The 16,419-nt window shown below is 29.8% G+C and overlaps 4 protein-coding genes and 1 long non-coding RNA gene across 7 annotated transcripts in view; 1 reads left to right on the forward strand and 4 right to left on the reverse strand.

The window, feature by feature from the left end:
* Positions 1 to 1,564: 1,564 nt before the first annotated feature.
* On the reverse strand, positions 1,565 to 3,154 carry LOC111420435 (uncharacterized). Its single transcript, XM_023053415.2, has 5 exons — positions 2,705 to 3,154; positions 2,533 to 2,625; positions 2,045 to 2,480; positions 1,877 to 1,952; positions 1,565 to 1,827 (listed from the first exon to the last, which is right to left on the reverse strand). The coding sequence occupies exons 1-5, from the start codon at positions 2,760 to 2,762 to the stop codon at positions 1,822 to 1,824; spliced, it is 669 nt and encodes a 222-aa protein (XP_022909183.2). The 5' UTR covers positions 2,763 to 3,154; the 3' UTR covers positions 1,565 to 1,821.
* Positions 3,155 to 7,083: 3,929 nt separating this feature from the next.
* LOC111420434 (STAM-binding protein-like A) lies at positions 7,084 to 9,988 on the reverse strand. Of its 2 annotated transcripts, none has more exons than XM_023053414.2 (8): positions 9,761 to 9,988; positions 9,402 to 9,708; positions 8,580 to 8,734; positions 8,077 to 8,529; positions 7,708 to 8,023; positions 7,541 to 7,653; positions 7,389 to 7,491; positions 7,084 to 7,338 (listed from the first exon to the last, which is right to left on the reverse strand). In XM_023053414.2, exons 3-8 carry the CDS (start codon positions 8,690 to 8,692, stop codon positions 7,279 to 7,281), a joined length of 1,158 nt encoding a protein of 385 aa, XP_022909182.1. In that variant the 5' UTR covers positions 8,693 to 8,734; positions 9,402 to 9,708; positions 9,761 to 9,988; the 3' UTR covers positions 7,084 to 7,278. The 2 variants fall into 2 exon arrangements, with proteins under 2 accessions (XP_022909182.1, XP_071055385.1); XM_071199284.1 differs by having other exon boundaries at positions 8,580 to 9,304.
* An 89-nt stretch (positions 9,989 to 10,077) lies between these two features.
* LOC111420429 (CDGSH iron sulfur domain 2) lies at positions 10,078 to 11,084 on the reverse strand. The gene is made up of 3 exons (XM_023053410.2): positions 10,657 to 11,084; positions 10,380 to 10,591; positions 10,078 to 10,329 (listed from the first exon to the last, which is right to left on the reverse strand). Exons 1-3 carry the CDS (start codon positions 10,751 to 10,753, stop codon positions 10,243 to 10,245), a joined length of 396 nt encoding a protein of 131 aa, XP_022909178.1. The 5' UTR covers positions 10,754 to 11,084; the 3' UTR covers positions 10,078 to 10,242.
* Positions 11,085 to 11,274: 190 nt separating this feature from the next.
* LOC139431571 (uncharacterized) lies at positions 11,275 to 14,650 on the reverse strand. Its single transcript, XR_011641653.1, has 2 exons — positions 12,437 to 14,650; positions 11,275 to 12,355 (listed from the first exon to the last, which is right to left on the reverse strand). It is a non-coding gene; the product is annotated as an uncharacterized lncRNA (long non-coding RNA).
* The window catches only part of LOC111420472 (Exchange factor for Arf 6), a 34,086-nt gene continuing 29,301 nt past the window's right edge, over positions 11,635 to 16,419 (forward strand). For both annotated transcript variants that reach the window (XM_071199478.1, XM_071199479.1), the window contains exon 1: positions 11,635 to 11,880. In XM_071199478.1, coding sequence (XP_071055579.1) covers positions 11,746 to 11,880 — 135 coding nt within the window. In that variant the 5' untranslated portion in view covers positions 11,635 to 11,745. The remainder of the gene's footprint in view (positions 11,881 to 16,419) is intronic.

A 16,419-nucleotide genomic window follows, 5' to 3' on the forward strand; every position in this document is an offset into this window, starting at 1 on the left:
TTTTGATAAAATTTTCGATGTTGCAATTTTCATCGATAATTTTCAAAATTCGCTGTAAAATTAATTTCTTGAAGGATCCTTGTGGAAATATCACCAATTATGAATTAAAGTACCCTCTTTTTAATGCAAAAACCTGTTTTCAAAAATTACTTTTAGTTCTTGAGAAACAAATTTTTGAAATGATCAACAATATTTTCGAATTTTGCAATTTTCGACGATTAACTTTTAAAAATTCGTATAAAATCCAGTTCTTGGAATATGAGTATGAAAATTTCCCAAAATGTTAATAAAAGTGTCCTCTTTCTAATGAAACAACCCGTTTTGAAAAATAACTTTTAGTTTTTGAGAAAACAATATTTAAAGTTTTGATAAAATTTTCGATGATGCAATTTTCATCGATAACTTTCAAAATTCGCTATAAAATTAATCTCTTGAAAGATCCTTGTGGAAATATCACCAATTATGAATTAAAGTACCCTCTTTTTAATGCAAAAACCCGTTTTCAAAATTCACTTTCAGTTCTTGAGATATAAATTTTTGAAATGATCGACAATTTTTTCAATTTTCGCCGATTAAGTTTTAAAAATTCGTATAAAATCGATTTCTTGGAATATGAGTATGAAAATTTCCCAAAATATTAATAAAAGTGTCCTCTTTCCAATGAACCAACCCGTTTTGAAAAATATCTTTTAGTTTTTGAGAAAACAATATTTGAAGTTTTGATAAAATTTTGAATGTTGCAATTTTCATCGATAATTTTCAAAATTCGCTGTACAATTAATTTCTTGGAGGATCCTTGTGGAAATATCACCAATTATTAATTAAAGTATCCTCTTTTTAATGCAAAAAGCCGTTTTGAAAAATCACTATTAGTTCTTGAGAGATAAATTTTTGAAATGATCGATTTTCTTTTCGAATTTTGCAATTTTCGCCGATTAAGTTTTAAAAATTCGTATAAAATCGATTTCTTGGAATATGAGTATGAAAATTTCCCAAAATGTTAATAAAAGTGTCCTCTTTCTAATGAACCAACCCGTTTTGAAAAATAACTTTTAGTTTTTGAGAAAACAATATTTGAAGTTTTGATAAAATTTTCGATGATGCAATTTTCATCGATAACTTTCAAAATTCGCTATAAAATTAATCTCTTGAAAGATCCTTGTGGAAATATCACCAATTATTAATTAAAGTATCCTCTTTTTAATGCAACAACCCGTTTTCAAAAATCACTTTCAGTTCTTGAAATATAAATTTTTGAAATGATCGACAATTTTTTCAATTTTCGCCGATTAAGTTTTAAAAATTCGTTAAAATCCAGTTCTTGGAACAGCCAGTTAATCGGATATCCGGCCGAAAGGGATGAAATCTGTGAAATCAACACCTTTCTCAATGAAAGATGTAACATACAGGATGTAGTAAAAAGGACAAAAGTAAGAAGGAAAAGGTGGAAGGAGCATGTGGGAAGAATAGATGAGAAAAGATTGGCCAGAATATCCAAGTCCAAACATAAGGATTGCATGTCGAAAGCAGAATTGTTTTAAAAGAAATTAGACAACTCAATATGCACGTTTTTATAGTTAAATTTATTGTTGATTAAAAATTTGACATTTATGAAGAATTATTGACTTGATAAGAAACAAAAAAATTCTTTTATGGTTTTATTTTTAAATACTACCTAATAATTGATTGATTGTTACAGTATAATTACAATTATGACTTAAAGTTAAGAGAATATTTTACAACACAATTCACAAAAAAAAATTTTTTGAACGAGGAACAAATAATCTATTTCGCCTCCTTTATTCTCTTCAATCTCCTTATTTATAACTAAAAAATTTCAAAATTAATTTTAATTTAATTTAATTATGAAACTTACAGAAAAATTTTTCATATCATTAGGGTCAATCATATCTTCCTCATTTATCAATTTTTCTCGATTATTATACCTTTTTCTATAAAAAAAACAATTTTAATTAATAAATTTACTTTCAAAATGCCTTTTTTAATATTTTTAATGTTTCAATATTTTTTTTATAATACATACGTTAATAATTTATAGCAAATCATACTCCCAACAAGTACAAGAACGAACATGGTCCCTACAACAGTCATGGTAAGAATCCAAGGCCACGTTTCAACCACGTTTAAAGGTCGCGAACGAACAACGTCAATGTCAACGGTGTTCTCATCTGCACTCTCAATCCATTCAACGTTATACTTGAGGTTACTTTGGATAGGGTCAGAAAGTTTCATTTCCGCTTGTGGTTTCGTTTCAGATTTCTCCTTCGATTCTTCTTCTTCGTGAAGTAAAACTGAATCGTTGTACGTATAAACTGTACGATTTTCAAAGTAACCCCCATATTCCATATCATCAGCTTCCTCATAATTAGGAAGTAATGGAGAATCTGTGGGTTGGAGATCCACAAGTTGTGGTTCCACCGTGTTAGGAACACTCTCAATATTTTCCAACAACGATAATTCTAAAACAAAATCATTTTTTCCTTTAAATACATTAAATCATTAAATTTTCACCTGGAGTCAAATCAATTTCCTTTAAATCAGATTCTTCAATATCACTCGCAGGTGGTAACTCAATTTCAACATTAGCATCATCATTTTTTAAACCTAAAAGAAATATTTTTAAATACTCTTATCACCTCATTAACTCGATTCGTTTTAAAATTGTTGTGTCATTTTTACTTACAATTTACAAATCCAATAACACCAAAAATTACAAAATACACACAAAATTGAAACCTCATTTTTGCGAATTCACCTTAATTTTAATTCTAACAGATTGATTTAATTACTCGAGATAATAACGAATTGATAGATATCAATTTTTATCTACAAAAGAATTCGTTTAAAACGACACACACCGTTTCGATTGTTGATACTAAAACGAAAACTGCACACGCACTTGAAAACGTTTACGGTAGACCTTTCATTAAAGAGAACTTGAAGCGACCGAGTTATGTGTCATACGCGCACTTGGCGGACGTCGTATTCGTAAAGCAGGTGAAAATAACACGTGTAAGGTTTCGGTTTTCGAACTAAACGAAACACCTTGCTTAAAATTTAATGTAATACTAAATAGTACATAGATTTAAAAAGAAATAAACCATATAATGAACATGCTACGTTATTTCTTATCGGAGAATCTGCGGTTTTAATCAACAGATAAGGATTATTGTTACTAACTATTTATTTCTAGTAAAAATGTTGTAATTTAAACTTTATTTACGTATAATTAATATAATATTAAAAATATTAACATGTAGAAAATAGAAAAAACGTTTTTGTTAAATTATTCTTTTTATAAAATCGAAGATGAAAATGAATGATTCGTATATTTATTTAGATAGATAATTAAAAATCATGAAAAATGAGTCCAAACTCGATATATCTAGGTGTTATGATACCCAAGATTTCTTTATTTTTACAAAATCAAAATGGCCGAAAACAAAACACTAAAAGATTGTGCCATTTATGTTTTTCAAAGTGAATTTTATGGTAGATGCATTAAATTAGATTAAAATTTTCTGATCTTTTCGAAAATGTTATTCTTTTTGATGTCTTTTTCCTTAAAAATAATCCAAACTAAACTTGTTAACACGGTGTCATCTGCTAATACTTCCTAAAGAAATGTGAAGAAATTGCAACATGCTAGACTCGAGTGGTAAAAAGTTTAATGGAGCAAAATGTTGAAGAAGGATGTAATGGTCAACTTTTCACCCAGATTAACAACTATCAATACAATCCACGACAATCCACCAGACAGGCGAGCTTACTGAAGAGATCAGAAACAGAGTGTACAAGGCTACCAGGTCTTGCTGGGGAAATAAGAACAGTAAATCAAGGAGAAGAAATGGTGTTGGATTGGCTACACTTGAAGGAGCATGGAGCAGTTGAGATGTCAGCACTTAACTGAGACTAGTGGTGGAACGGATATCCGGTATCTGGCCGGCTTTTAAAAACCTATTACTTAGTACTCCACCATTCACAGAAATTAGTATCTCTTTTAGGTGTTGGACACGCTATAATTTTAATTTCTTAAAGGATCCTTGTGGAAATATCACCAATTATTAATTACAGTATCCTCTTTTTAATGCAAAAAGCCGTTTTGAAAAATCACTTTTAGTTCTTGAGAAATAAATTTTTGAAATAATCGACAATTTTTTCGAATTTTGCAATTTTCGCCGATTAAATTTTAAAAATTCGTATAAAATCGATTTCTTGGAATATGAGTATGAAAATTTCCCAAAATGTTAATAAAAGTGTCCTCTTTCCAATGAACCAACCCGTTTTGAAAAATAACTTTTAGTTTTTGAGAAAACAATATTTGAAGTTTTGATAAAATTTTCGATGTTGCAATTTTCATCGATAACTTTCAAAATTCGCTATAAATTTAATTTCTTGAAGGATCCTTGTGGAAATATCACCAATTATTAATTAAAGTATCCTCTTTTTAATGCAAAAAGCCGTTTTGAAAAATTACTTTCAGTTCTTGAGAAAAAATTTTTTGAAGTAATCGACAATTTTTTTCTAAATTTACAATTTTCGCCGATTAAGTTTTAAAAATTCGTATAAAATCGATTTCTTGGAATATGAGTATGAAAATTTCCCAAAATGTTAATAAAAGTGTCCTCTTTCCAATGAACCAACCCGTTTTTAAAAATAACTTTTAGTTTTTGAGAAAACAATATTTGAAGTTTTGATAAAATTTTCGATGTTGCAATTTTCATCGATAACTTTCAAAATTCGCTATAAATTTAATTTCTTGAAGGATCCTTGTGGAAATATCACCAATTATTAGTTAAAGTATCCTCTTTTTAATGCAAAAAGCCGTTTTGAAAAATCACTTTCAGTTCTTGAGAAATAAATTTTTGAAATGGTCGAAATTTTTTTCGAATTTTGCAATTTTCGCCGATTAAGTTTTAAAAATTCGTATAAAATCGATTTCTTGGAACATGAGTATGAAAATTTCCCAATGTGTTAATAAAAGTGTCCTCTTTCCAATGAACCAACCCGTTTTGCAAAATAACTTTTAGTTTTTGAAAAAACAATATTTGAAGTTTTGATAAAATTTTCGATGTTGCAATTTTCATCGATAACTTTCAAAATTCGCTATAAAATTAATTTCTTGAAGGATCCTTGTGGAAATATCACCAATTATTAATTAAAGTATCCTCTTTTTAATGCAAAAAGCCGTTTTGAAAAATCACTCTTAGTTCTTGAGAAATAAATTTTTGAAATGATCGACAATTTTTTCGAATTTTGCAATTTTCGCCAATTAAGTTTTAAAAATTCGTATAATAGTATATTGTTTTATATGGAAGAGAAGCAGTGCTTTTTATGGCGTGGTCTGTCGCTTAGCGACGAACGCAGTGAGTCGCTAATGACAGATGAGCCGTTAAAATTGTGGCGTGTCCGACAGTTTGCCGGACGAACGAAGTGAGTCCGGCAATGACGGACCAGCCACAAACGAATCTGCTTCTCTTCCGAATAAAACATAGTATTTTTTCTTCAAACGTTGCAAATAATTGCAATATAAATTTTAATAAATTTAATAAAATGACAATTAACTTATTATGTATTAATGAGAAATCGAAGGACGTCATGACAAAATAACGTTAGCAACGACGACGTAAATTTGACAACCAATAAAAAAAAGTAAACAGTTTTGCGCGAATTTTAACTTTTAACTGTTAGTTAAATTTATTTTGTACAAAATGTCGTCCGAAATTAACGATATCGCGAAGAAGGTAATAGAAAATAGTTTATTACCTTCGAAATCTACTAAAATATATAATGGTGCGTACAATAAATTTCTTACATGGTGTAATAAAAAAAATATAAAAGACTATTCGGAAAATTATTTGTTTTGTTCTTTAATTTATTTAGTTTTTTTATGTGATATTAATTTGAGATGAAAATAAGAAAGCAAACAATTAAAAGGTTAGTTTCATTTTTTATTAATTTTTAAAATCTTTACTTAGCGTCCGTGAAGCAAAAAAATATCTTTTCCAATACGGCGCTAAAGTGACATGTGCTTCAGCGCTATGGCGCTAAAGTGAAATTTACTTTAGCGCCATAACGCTGAAGTACTTTTTTGCTATGTTGATCTTACCAACCGTCGTTATGCAACAATGACTTACTTCTACCGCGAGTAAACACGACAACAAAGTTGTCATTTAATGACGTTTGAAGAAAAAATCGATTTCTTGGAATATGACTATGAAAATTTCCCAAAATGTTAATAAAAGTGTCCTCTTTCCAATGAACCAACCCATTTTGTAAAATAACTTTTAGTTTTTGAGAAAACAATATTTGAAGTTTTGATAAAATTTTCGATGTTGCAATTTTCATCGATAACTTTCAAAATTCGCTATAAATTTAATTTCTGGAAGGATCCTTGTGGAAATATCACCAATTATTAATTAAAGTATCCTCTTTTTAATGCAAAAAGCCGTTTTGAAAAATTACTTACAGTTCTTGAGAAAAAATTTTTTGAAGTAATCGACAATTTTTTCTAAATTTACAATTTTCGCCGATTAAGTTTTAAAAATTCGTATAAAATCGATTTCTTGGAATATGAGTATGAAAATTTCCCAAAATGTTAATAAAAGTGTCCTCTTTCCAATGAACCAATGCGTTTTTAAAAATAACTTTTAGTTTTTGAGAAAACAATATTTGAAGTTTTGATAAAATTTTCGATGTTGCAATTTTCATCGATAACTTTCAAAATTCGCTATAAAATTAATTTCTTGAAGGATCCTTGTGGAAATATCACCAATTATTAATTAAAGTATCCTCTTTTTAATGCAAAAAGCCGTTTTGAAAAATCACTCTTAGTTCTTGAGAAATAAATTTTTGAAATGATCGGCAATTTTTTCGAATTTTGCAATTTTCGCCGATTAAGTTTTAAAAATTCGTATAAAATCGATTTCTTGGAATATGAGTATGAAAATTTCCCAAAATGTTAATAAAAGTGTCCTCTTTCCAATGAACATTTCATTTCTTATTATCAACTACTAGACAACATAGGAAATAAATAGTGATAAATTGAATTGCTTTAATTACTTCTTGTGATAAAAAATTTAATTTTCTCATTTTTTTAGTAGCTTAGAATAAATAGTACATTTATAAACAGTTCAAAAAGCGTATGAAACTAGTTTTATAACAAAAAAATGAAACAAGAAAAGCTTTTAAAAAGGTACAATTATTAATAAATCACATATAAGTGCAATACTCTTTCTTTTAAATCTCCTCCGATTATTAACGTAAATCTAAAACCTCCAAAGGAGCTGTTTGATCCACTTTAACATGGTCTGCTGTCTACAAAATAAAAATTAATCAAAAATATTAGTATTAATTAATGTTGTCACCATAAATAATGGGGGATCTGTTGGATGTGGATGAAACCCTCTACTTTTACAATTTTGTATGAATTCTAAACCATATTCTGGAGTTAATATAAAGAAACCAGTCCTAAAAATCAATATAATGAGTTTTAATTATTGTTTATTTTAATATTTACTCATTATATTTTGGGGCACAAACAACTGCAATAGCCTCTGGCATCAATAACTGATAAGAACAATGCGTATGAAGATCAACACTCGATAGAAACGCAGTTTGTGTTGGATGTGTCTAAAATTAAGAAATAATTATTAATTTAAATAAACAATTTTAATAAAATCGTACATGAATCCATCCGATTGTGATTAAATTATTATTATCTTGATAATCAAACATTTCCTCCTCATTAACAGTAGTGCAAGAGTCATAAGTCCCTTTCTGTTTTGGAAGAATCATATGGGTTATAATTAAAGAGTGTTTTTCTAATTTTCCAGCTAAAATACCACAAGTTTCAACATTACTCATTGTATTTTTTTGTGCCAACAACAAAAACATTGGCATGACTTTTGCAGGGATTTTAACCGTTCTTAATCCAATTCGTAAATTTGAACTCATAAGGGACGATGGCTTCACACTGCGGTCTATTGATGGACGAGATTGTCTAAAAAAATTAAAATTTGTACCATTCTTTTAATGTTATAATTTTTTACTTACTCAATTTCTGAACACCCATGACTCGAAGTGGCTTCTTCATAATCCTCAGGATATGAAATATTATCTAAATTTGGAGCAACAACGGTAACTTCACCAACACGGCTTTGTTTACTTGATGGAATTTTAACAATGCTATCCAGTCTTTTCTGACTTTTCTGGCGGGCGAGTTCTCGTTCTCTTTGATTTTTTTGCTCAAGAAATAAATTGTACTCTTTGGTGTATTGAATTAAAAGCCTTTTTTTTAATTCTTCAGCTTTGGGTAAAATTTGTCTTAATTGCATTTGATTTTCCACCTTCATTCCACTAGGAACTGATGCAAATTCGGGATGTTTTCTAATCTTCTCAATAAATAATATCATAAATTTCATGTACAATATATAAGCATTTTCTAAACTTCCTTCTTCTAAATATGATTTTGCCATTCGTACCATTTCTACACCAGATCTATAATATCTAATTAAAAGTATTGATAGTGTGTTACTACATATAAATTATGTACTAACCTTTTTGGGGGCACACTTGGGTCAACTTCAACCGCATTGCTATAACTTATCAAATGTTTTAATCTTTCCTCTGGCGCTAATACTTGTAATGGACTCCCACGTTTTGAAAGCATCGTTCCGGAATATGTTAAAAAAGTAAATACACTGGAGAAATTCTGAAAATACCCTCAAATTACGGCGTGAGTCACCGATCAGCTGTTTTTGATCGATTAGGTTATGTTGATAAAATAATAAATAATCATGTTTCTAAATCAAATTATTTACAAACATCAAAATATACGGTTAAATATATCATTTTATGCAAAAAAATAAATAATACAACTTTGTAAGTAATGTGTTTAATAATTAAAAATATTTAAATTATAACTTTGACAGTTTATGACATAACCTACAATGGGGTCATACACGATTTTTTTTTATTTCATATTTTTTATTAATTTTATTTATTATTAACGAAACCAAAGAAAAAATGTACAATCATTTCAAACTATACTTAAATGAAACTGCTCAATCAAGAAATGTACAAAATTATTTTGAGGAGCAAGTAAGTTTAATAATGTTTTCTTTATTACCGACATTATCATGTTTTTAATTTTTAAACTAAACTGTCAATGTCATTAACATAACCTCACATTTTCCTAAATCTTGATTTCTTTCTATTATCATTTGCATTTTTTAAGTATTATTCTTGTGGATTGGACACGTATAGAGAGTACGATGTTGTGCTGGAAATATCACAATCAAGATAGCATGTATCAAAAGTATTATAGCTTAGGTTGTTATTCGGCAGTTATCAGTAAAATTACTTTCCTTTATACTTACTTTTCATTTCATTGATTAAAAAATCAACAAATATCATTCTTTTTCCATGGCTAAAATTCCTTTTTTCATTAATTCATTTTTGCAAAGCTTCTTTAATGAAGTTTTTTATAACGGTTATTTTCTTCCTTTTCATCCAAAGATCTTTAAATATTTCCCAAACTTTGAAAAGATCCGTACAAACAGTTTGTTGATTCAAAAACCCCAAAACATCCAACACTTCTGGATTAATTTTTAATAAATTCTCTCCCATAAGATTTATTGAAACTTGTCAAACGATAAATTTCCAACTTTAACATTTGAAATGTCACTAATTTAAATTGTTTAAATATTATTTAATTTTTTTTAATAACTATATTTACGTATGAAGTCTTGTAGTTTTAATGCTTCTTTAAATTGCTTTTGAGATATCTGATCATTTTCTTCTATATCAACGGCAATATTCCCAAATCTTGAGATTATGAATTTTGCTGTTTGGCTGTTTTGGCTGTTTTTCATTCTTACTATGCTAAGATTATCACTTTCAATAACTTTAACCGGATAAATAAGGATTTAAATAAGAAATTGAGAAAAAAATCAAATTGAGGTTAGATTTAAATTAAAACTTATTAATTATGACATAACCTAAAATTTTAGTGGAATTGACATTGACAGATGCGTATTAATAAAACAAGTTAGGTTAAGTCTCAAAAAAAATTTATTTATACAGCAATTATATAGAGTTTCCCACCAATATAGATAAATTAATAGATTTAAAATAGAAAAATAAATCAGAAAAGAACCTTCAAATTCATGTTAGCACCCACTATACAATTTTTACTAATCTGTATTTGTTATTCAAATCTTACTTTTCTCGTTTAACAACAACGGGACCAACGTTATCTCCTGTTTCTTTGTTATGAGTTCCATGTGAACCATCACAATAAGGCCACTAAAAATTATTTATATAAAAAAACGTTTTGTATCTACTATTATAGATACCTTCTTCGATCTCCAACATCGACAAAAAGCGGCTTTATCTGCAATATCTTCAACATCAACTGAATCTACTACCTTAGGGTTATTTTTTTGAATAGAAGGGTTAACTTTTCCGCAAGGTTGGGGTCTTCCATGAGGACAAAATGCTCGATAAGCGACATAACCGCAACCAGCTAAGGCTGCGGTAGGCGGTACTAATGCAAGCCAATCCTTAACTAAAATGGTCTCGTTTAAAATTAGCACAATTGAAAAACAAAGAAAGATATTTCAAGCTACTTACACCCTAATTTAAACCATCCACCGATCGAGTCCGGAATTGGTAATCCAGAGAGATAATTTGGAATGGTGGTTTTAACTAAACCGGCGAAAGGTTGCATCTTATTGATAGTTACTCTCTGTCGTTACTAAATTTATTTTTGGCAACGCGAATCAGATCTTGGTCGAACGTAATTTTTATTTAAAAAAATATAACTAACTGGACGAGGACGATGCGTACGTCGTGGAACAGCTGTATAAGTGTAGTTGTACTGGTTACCTAATCGTCATAAATCCAGTGGCGTACTTCCTTGGCTCGCAGAAAGAGAAAGTTTTATCTTTATCTCAAATGAAATAAATTATTAAATCCTTTATTTTTAATGCCTAAACTGCTTATAAAGATTGTGCCCTATTTAAAGAAAATTCAGTTTTATCTATTTAGGTAGATAAAAAATTGTGTTATCAAAGATGTTAGATAAAAACAAATAGAGTTTTCAAAAACATATTTCGCAAATGTTATAATCTTCAATAATAATTTAAATCATTTTTAGACAAAACTCTCCTCCTATTTTATTTATTTAAGTATGCAACCAAGTTTACATTTTTCTTAGTATTCGTACCACAATTAATATATAAATATGAGTTATAAGCTGGATTGGTATAAATAAATTATTTATTTAATCATTACAATTTTAATTCAATTAATTTAAATTTTTGAGTTGCTGAACACCATCTATCCACAGTTTTGGAAATTAAACTTTGTTCTCTTCGTTAAATTATAAAGAATAATAATAAATACAATAATAAAAACAATTTTATTAACTGATTATGAAATTTATCAAGTAAAATTATTCGTTTTATTTATTTATTAACTAGAATGAATAAAAAAAAATAATTTTTTGAATTCCCCGCTTATAAATTCTAATACATATCTTTTCCGTTAGATGTCAATTAGTGGTTAGCAGCCTGTTTTTAATTCTTTTTTAGTCCGTTTGGTGGTGCCGTCTGGCGTCGAGCTCCGCGAAACGTCCAAATGGAGAGGTTATGTTGTGAAAGGTGGATAGTGTTCCGTGTTTTTTTACACTTTTAAAATCGATGTTAGCGATCGGTGAATATGGCTGAAGAGGTCTCGGTCGTTTTGAAGCGTAACGAGAACTCCGGCTTTGGATTCTCCCTTTTGGGTAAACCGGGATTACCGCCCATTATCTACAATATCCTGGAGGATTCTCCAGCTGCCGAAAGCGGCGAGGTAAGTTTTTTCCAATAAATACATTTTACATTAAAAAAGGAATTACATTTCTACATTTATCAAGTTAGACTTACACATTTTCGTATTGATTAATTTTTAATTTTAATGGAAATGATTAAAACTTGATGACTTCAATGGTGTTTTTGCGGATTTTGGGGCGGATTCCTTGCGGAATATTGACAGATCATTTGCCGCAGCGATCTAGTTTTCGTTCAAATTAAAATTCGTTTTTGAATTTAATATGGGATTTATATCGTTAACTTTGTAATTAGATTTGTACTTTTTTATGACTCAAAATGAAGCAATTATCTTTAGTTTGACACGCTATTTTTTTATCACAAAAATCGATCGCGTAATTTATCTACAAACATGTCTAAATTATAATTAAAACCATAGTTTAATCTAATCGCATTCTTGAAATGTTTCGAATTGTTGTCATTTTATTGACTCAATATTCGCCTTTGTTAAAAATGGTCTAAAAATTAAAATTTTTTAGATGAATCACTATTAAGGAACGTAATCGATTTTGATTTTGTTAATAAAATCGATTTAATACCTCGGTTTGTTGTAGTTGTGTTATGTTGTAAAGTAGCCAGGTGAAAGCGCAAGACTTGCGTAACGTTTTATGCAACTTAAGACGAAAACTGCGTGGTTTTTGGTTGAAAATGAACTGAATTGAAAGGAGATCAATGTGATTATAATATTAACATTTTGATTCGAATAAACATAATTTAACTCTTATAACTATAAGCTAATTTTGATTGACTTACACAATTTACAATGACTTACAGCATCCGATGCTGTAATGAAATTTTAGTAACATTTTGTGGAACCAGTTCAAGTTGGTGACATTGGGTCATTAATTTTGCTACTTGTCAACGTGACACTTCGAATGAATGAATGCTTTAAGTCTTATGAAACGTGTTTTTTATGCTATTTTTTGTAATTCTTTTTTTTTTTAACAAAAATATAATAAATTTTGACGATATAGGTAAATAGATATGTAGCAATAAAAAAAATTGTCTAATTGTCAATTCAAATTTCTATTTTTAAGTGTCACGGTGTTACCAACTGCTACATACCTATTTCCCTACATTGTCAACATTTATTTTGTATTTGTAGGAATGCGAATTACAAAAAACGTTTCATAAGAATTAAAGCACTCATTCATTAAAAAACTTGAATTCATGCATTTCAAGCGTGTCTTACGAATCAAGTACTAATCAATCACTAGTACCTCGACTACTATCTAATATGATATGATATCATTCAAATAAAAGCTTTACACTCTGTATTTTTAGTACTCGGCAGTACTCTGAGCCAAATTACTAACGTGATGCCAAATTAAACTTAACTCATGATTAACATACAATTAAATGTGCTTTTTTTTCATAACTTTTTGTGTAACACTGTTTAACATTATTAGTTTACTAAATACATATGTTGTAATTTAACACCCTGTATAATAGGTTACAAATCTCGTAGGTTGTGTTGTAGATCCGGGCTAATAATAAGAAAAGATGCAGTCCCCGAGTCTCTAACTCTTTTTTGCTGAACTGGTTTTGCTCTGGGGGGCGACTCGATTGCACTGGATTCCAACTACGAAGACGACTAACTCTCAACGAACGAACAAGTTGTTAAAATAGAAAATAATTTTATTTAAATTCATTTCAAAATTCTCTTTCATATTGAAATTTTAAACGTTTTAAATGAACGTAGAGCGTCGCGTCGGTGGTTTTTATCAGTACAAGATTGCATCTTCAATCGTATTTTACCCCGCAATTTAATTGGACGTGCAAAATGGGTTTGCATGAAGGAAGCGCACCATTACTTGAAGATACTAAGGAGTTTCTGTGTTGTTGTTGTTGTGCGCGTCTTTGAACAACAGTCCACACGCTCAGTTTGCGTGGATGTTGTGTAGATAATCACCTCGTTATCTCGGAGTGAAAAATGTTTAAAGAAAAAAAAATAATAATAAGGGATAAATTTTCCGGTAGCAAATAAACGTAATTTGTGAGGACAAAAATAAAGGTTTTAATCCTTAGTGGATTAATCAATTCACTTTAGTTAAAAGCTCCTCTTTTAATTAAAGTTGGATAATAAGTTTAGACCACGATATCTTTATGTAATTGAGCATTTTTCCGATAATCTTTTTTTATGATAATTAGAATTTGAAATCGGAGAAAAATCTTGTTTTAAAACGTCTGCAAGTCCGTTACGTGCTTTGAAATCTAAATCACCCCCAAACCGACTCTTTCGAAACGTTATAAATTTCGTTTTAGTTTCCGATTTTCAGATTTCAACCCGACCCCGTCGTTTTTCGTGCTTTGTATCAGCAAAATTTATCTTTTCCGAACCTTTTAAATCGGCATTTAAAGACCTCTCTTTATTTACAAAGTAAACTTTTTTAAATTAGAACGTTTCTGACCTTGTTGATGTGTTCTTTTCGATGAGAAACGGATTCTCGGCGTCGACGATATTGACAAAAGAGTATTCGTCGACGAAGACAACCCCCAACGACATCGTGGGAAATGGGCCAAGGAAGTTTTCGGTGGTGTTCTCTATTTTAGGGGGTATCGACGTAAATTATAACTCGATTGGATTAACCTATTTTGACTTTTAAAAAAATGATAATAAAATGATGTTATAAACGATAAAATTATTACACGTTTTATGTTTATGCATTACGTGACGTGTTAAGTTTTTTTATCGCCGACTTAAAAAAAAAAATACCTTAACGGTGTAAACAAGGTGATGGTCAGTGCTTTCACAGAAGGCCATCTTATTGTTTTGGTTTTATGGAACAAGGTTAAACCGACTCAGACGATCGTTGGTTTGTGTATTTAAACGTTTCTAAAATGTGAATAACGTGATTAGAACCTTAAACTTTTTATAAATCATGGGAAAAATGTACAGTTCACTATTTGCATTTTAGACGCCTTTCAAACATCTTTTTGTGTAAAGTGCTTAACTTTCGTCGTCGTAATTACATTCACGGCAAAGTCCCAACAAAAGGCGCAATTTCTGAAAGCCAACGAAAATAATTATCGTCGTTTTTAAAAAAATGGTGAAAATTGGACGAAGAAGTGGGTTATCCCACTAAAAGAGTAAAAAAAATCGTTTTAGAAAAAGAACTTGGAATGGAGGTCGTTAAGAAAACTTAATGGGCGGTTCTATTTCCATTTCATTAATATTATTTAATAATTAGTATGCAGTTTTGTAATAATAAATTATTTATTTTTTAATTCCGGCGATGGAAATTTGTGGGTTTGATGTATTCAGAAACTTTTAAAAACCCACGCCAAATCATTATTTAAATGTTAAACTTAATAACTGTGGGGATTCTAAGAATTTTAAAATTTGTAATGCTTCGTATCGATTTTAGAATCCTTTTTACCCGTCTTTAAGATTGAAAATGAATGTTTATGTAATTAGCTTTTCGATGTCAAAGACCGAGAAAATAGTACGGCGAAGAGAGGTAATTTTTAATTGGGCACTGTGCCACCGTAAAACCTGGTCCTGAAACCTGAAAAACTCGACCCCGTGTTGGTTGGGTTTGGATCAATAAGCGCAGCCGCTGCTGTTGGCGTTTATTTCGCGACTTTGCTTTTATACTAATTTTTTATTAGAAATCTACATTTTAATATTAAACATCACATAAATAATTAAAAATTAAAGAATTAATTATTTAAAGAAAACGAGCTCACGAGCTAAATATTCAAAGCGGAATAATTGTGAAATGTCAATGAACTTGAAGCTATTTAGAGACCTGCACTTCGTGTCAAGAATATCCCACGTCGACTGCCAGTTTTCACCTTATTTTTTTGTTGTTAATTTACCTTGACCACGTGCTTAAACCGGTAACAGAAAATAATGAAAAATCTTTTGGTGAATAAAAAAATATCATTATGAGAAACTTTTTTTAAATTTCTTTATAAAAGAGAAACAATTTTCAAAGGATATAGCCCTTAGGGGATTTTAAACGACGACAATGGCCCCATTTTCAGACTTTCCGCGGTCAAGTTGCTATCGATCGGGGGCACACAAACTGCTGGACATTTAAATAAAATCGGAGGCTCTTCCTGCCATCCTCCCCGATTCTCCAAACCATACATTATTCATAACCGAATTGAAACTTTGAGTTTCGAACTTGAACTCCTTTAATATTTTGACAAAAATTTTTCTTTCTGTCTTTGGGTTGAACCTTGCGCAAAGTTGTTTGCTTTTTGAAGGTGACGCATGATATCATCAAACAACCTTTAATACAAACAACTTTTTATGGACAATGAATTATTACTTACAAATAAGTATTGGTGTTAATTAGATAGCTTTCCGTTTCCGATGATCTAGTTTATAATTCCCCATTAAACTTGGGCCGCTCGTTACACCCGAAAATTGTGTTAAACTTAATGCGATAGAGTAATATGGCGGGCCTCGTAACGGGTCGGTTAACGATTAATATTCATCGAACCGAGTTGCATCCTGCCAGAGCACGTAAAGTTCCAGTACAGGTAATGTACAGTTGGGCGTACAAGAACT

The sequence above is a fragment of the Onthophagus taurus genome, chromosome 10 (genome assembly GCF_036711975.1).
Source record: "Onthophagus taurus isolate NC chromosome 10, IU_Otau_3.0, whole genome shotgun sequence".
Lineage (NCBI taxonomy): Eukaryota > Metazoa > Arthropoda > Insecta > Coleoptera > Scarabaeidae > Onthophagus > Onthophagus taurus.

What these genes read in the sequence shown, in the direction of transcription:
- LOC111420435 (XM_023053415.2), bottom strand. Translation starts at nt 2,762, where the DNA reads ATGAGGTTTCAATTTTGTGTGTATTTTGTAATTTTTGGTGTTATTGGA. An exon ending in TGTTATTGGATTTGTAAATT is followed by an intron (nt 2,626 to 2,704) that starts GTAAGTAAAAAT and finishes TATTTCTTTTAG; the next exon opens with GTTTAAAAAATGATGATGCT. An exon ending in ATTTGCTATAAATTATTAAC is followed by an intron (nt 1,953 to 2,044) that starts GTATGTATTATA and finishes TTTTTTTTATAG; the next exon opens with AAAAAGGTATAATAATCGAG.
- LOC111420434 (XM_023053414.2), bottom strand. Translation starts at nt 8,692, where the DNA reads ATGCTTTCAAAACGTGGGAGTCCATTACAAGTATTAGCGCCAGAGGAA. An exon ending in CATGGGTGTTCAGAAATTGA is followed by an intron (nt 8,024 to 8,076) that starts GTAAGTAAAAAA and finishes TAATTTTTTTAG; the next exon opens with ACAATCTCGTCCATCAATAG. An exon ending in TGTGCCCCAAAATATAATGA is followed by an intron (nt 7,492 to 7,540) that starts GTAAATATTAAA and finishes ATTGATTTTTAG; the next exon opens with GACTGGTTTCTTTATATTAA.
- LOC111420429 (XM_023053410.2), bottom strand. Translation starts at nt 10,753, where the DNA reads ATGCAACCTTTCGCCGGTTTAGTTAAAACCACCATTCCAAATTATCTC. An exon ending in TGGATGGTTTAAATTAGGGT is followed by an intron (nt 10,592 to 10,656) that starts GTAAGTAGCTTG and finishes AGACCATTTTAG; the next exon opens with TTAAGGATTGGCTTGCATTA. An exon ending in GATGTTGGAGATCGAAGAAG is followed by an intron (nt 10,330 to 10,379) that starts GTATCTATAATA and finishes AATAATTTTTAG; the next exon opens with TGGCCTTATTGTGATGGTTC.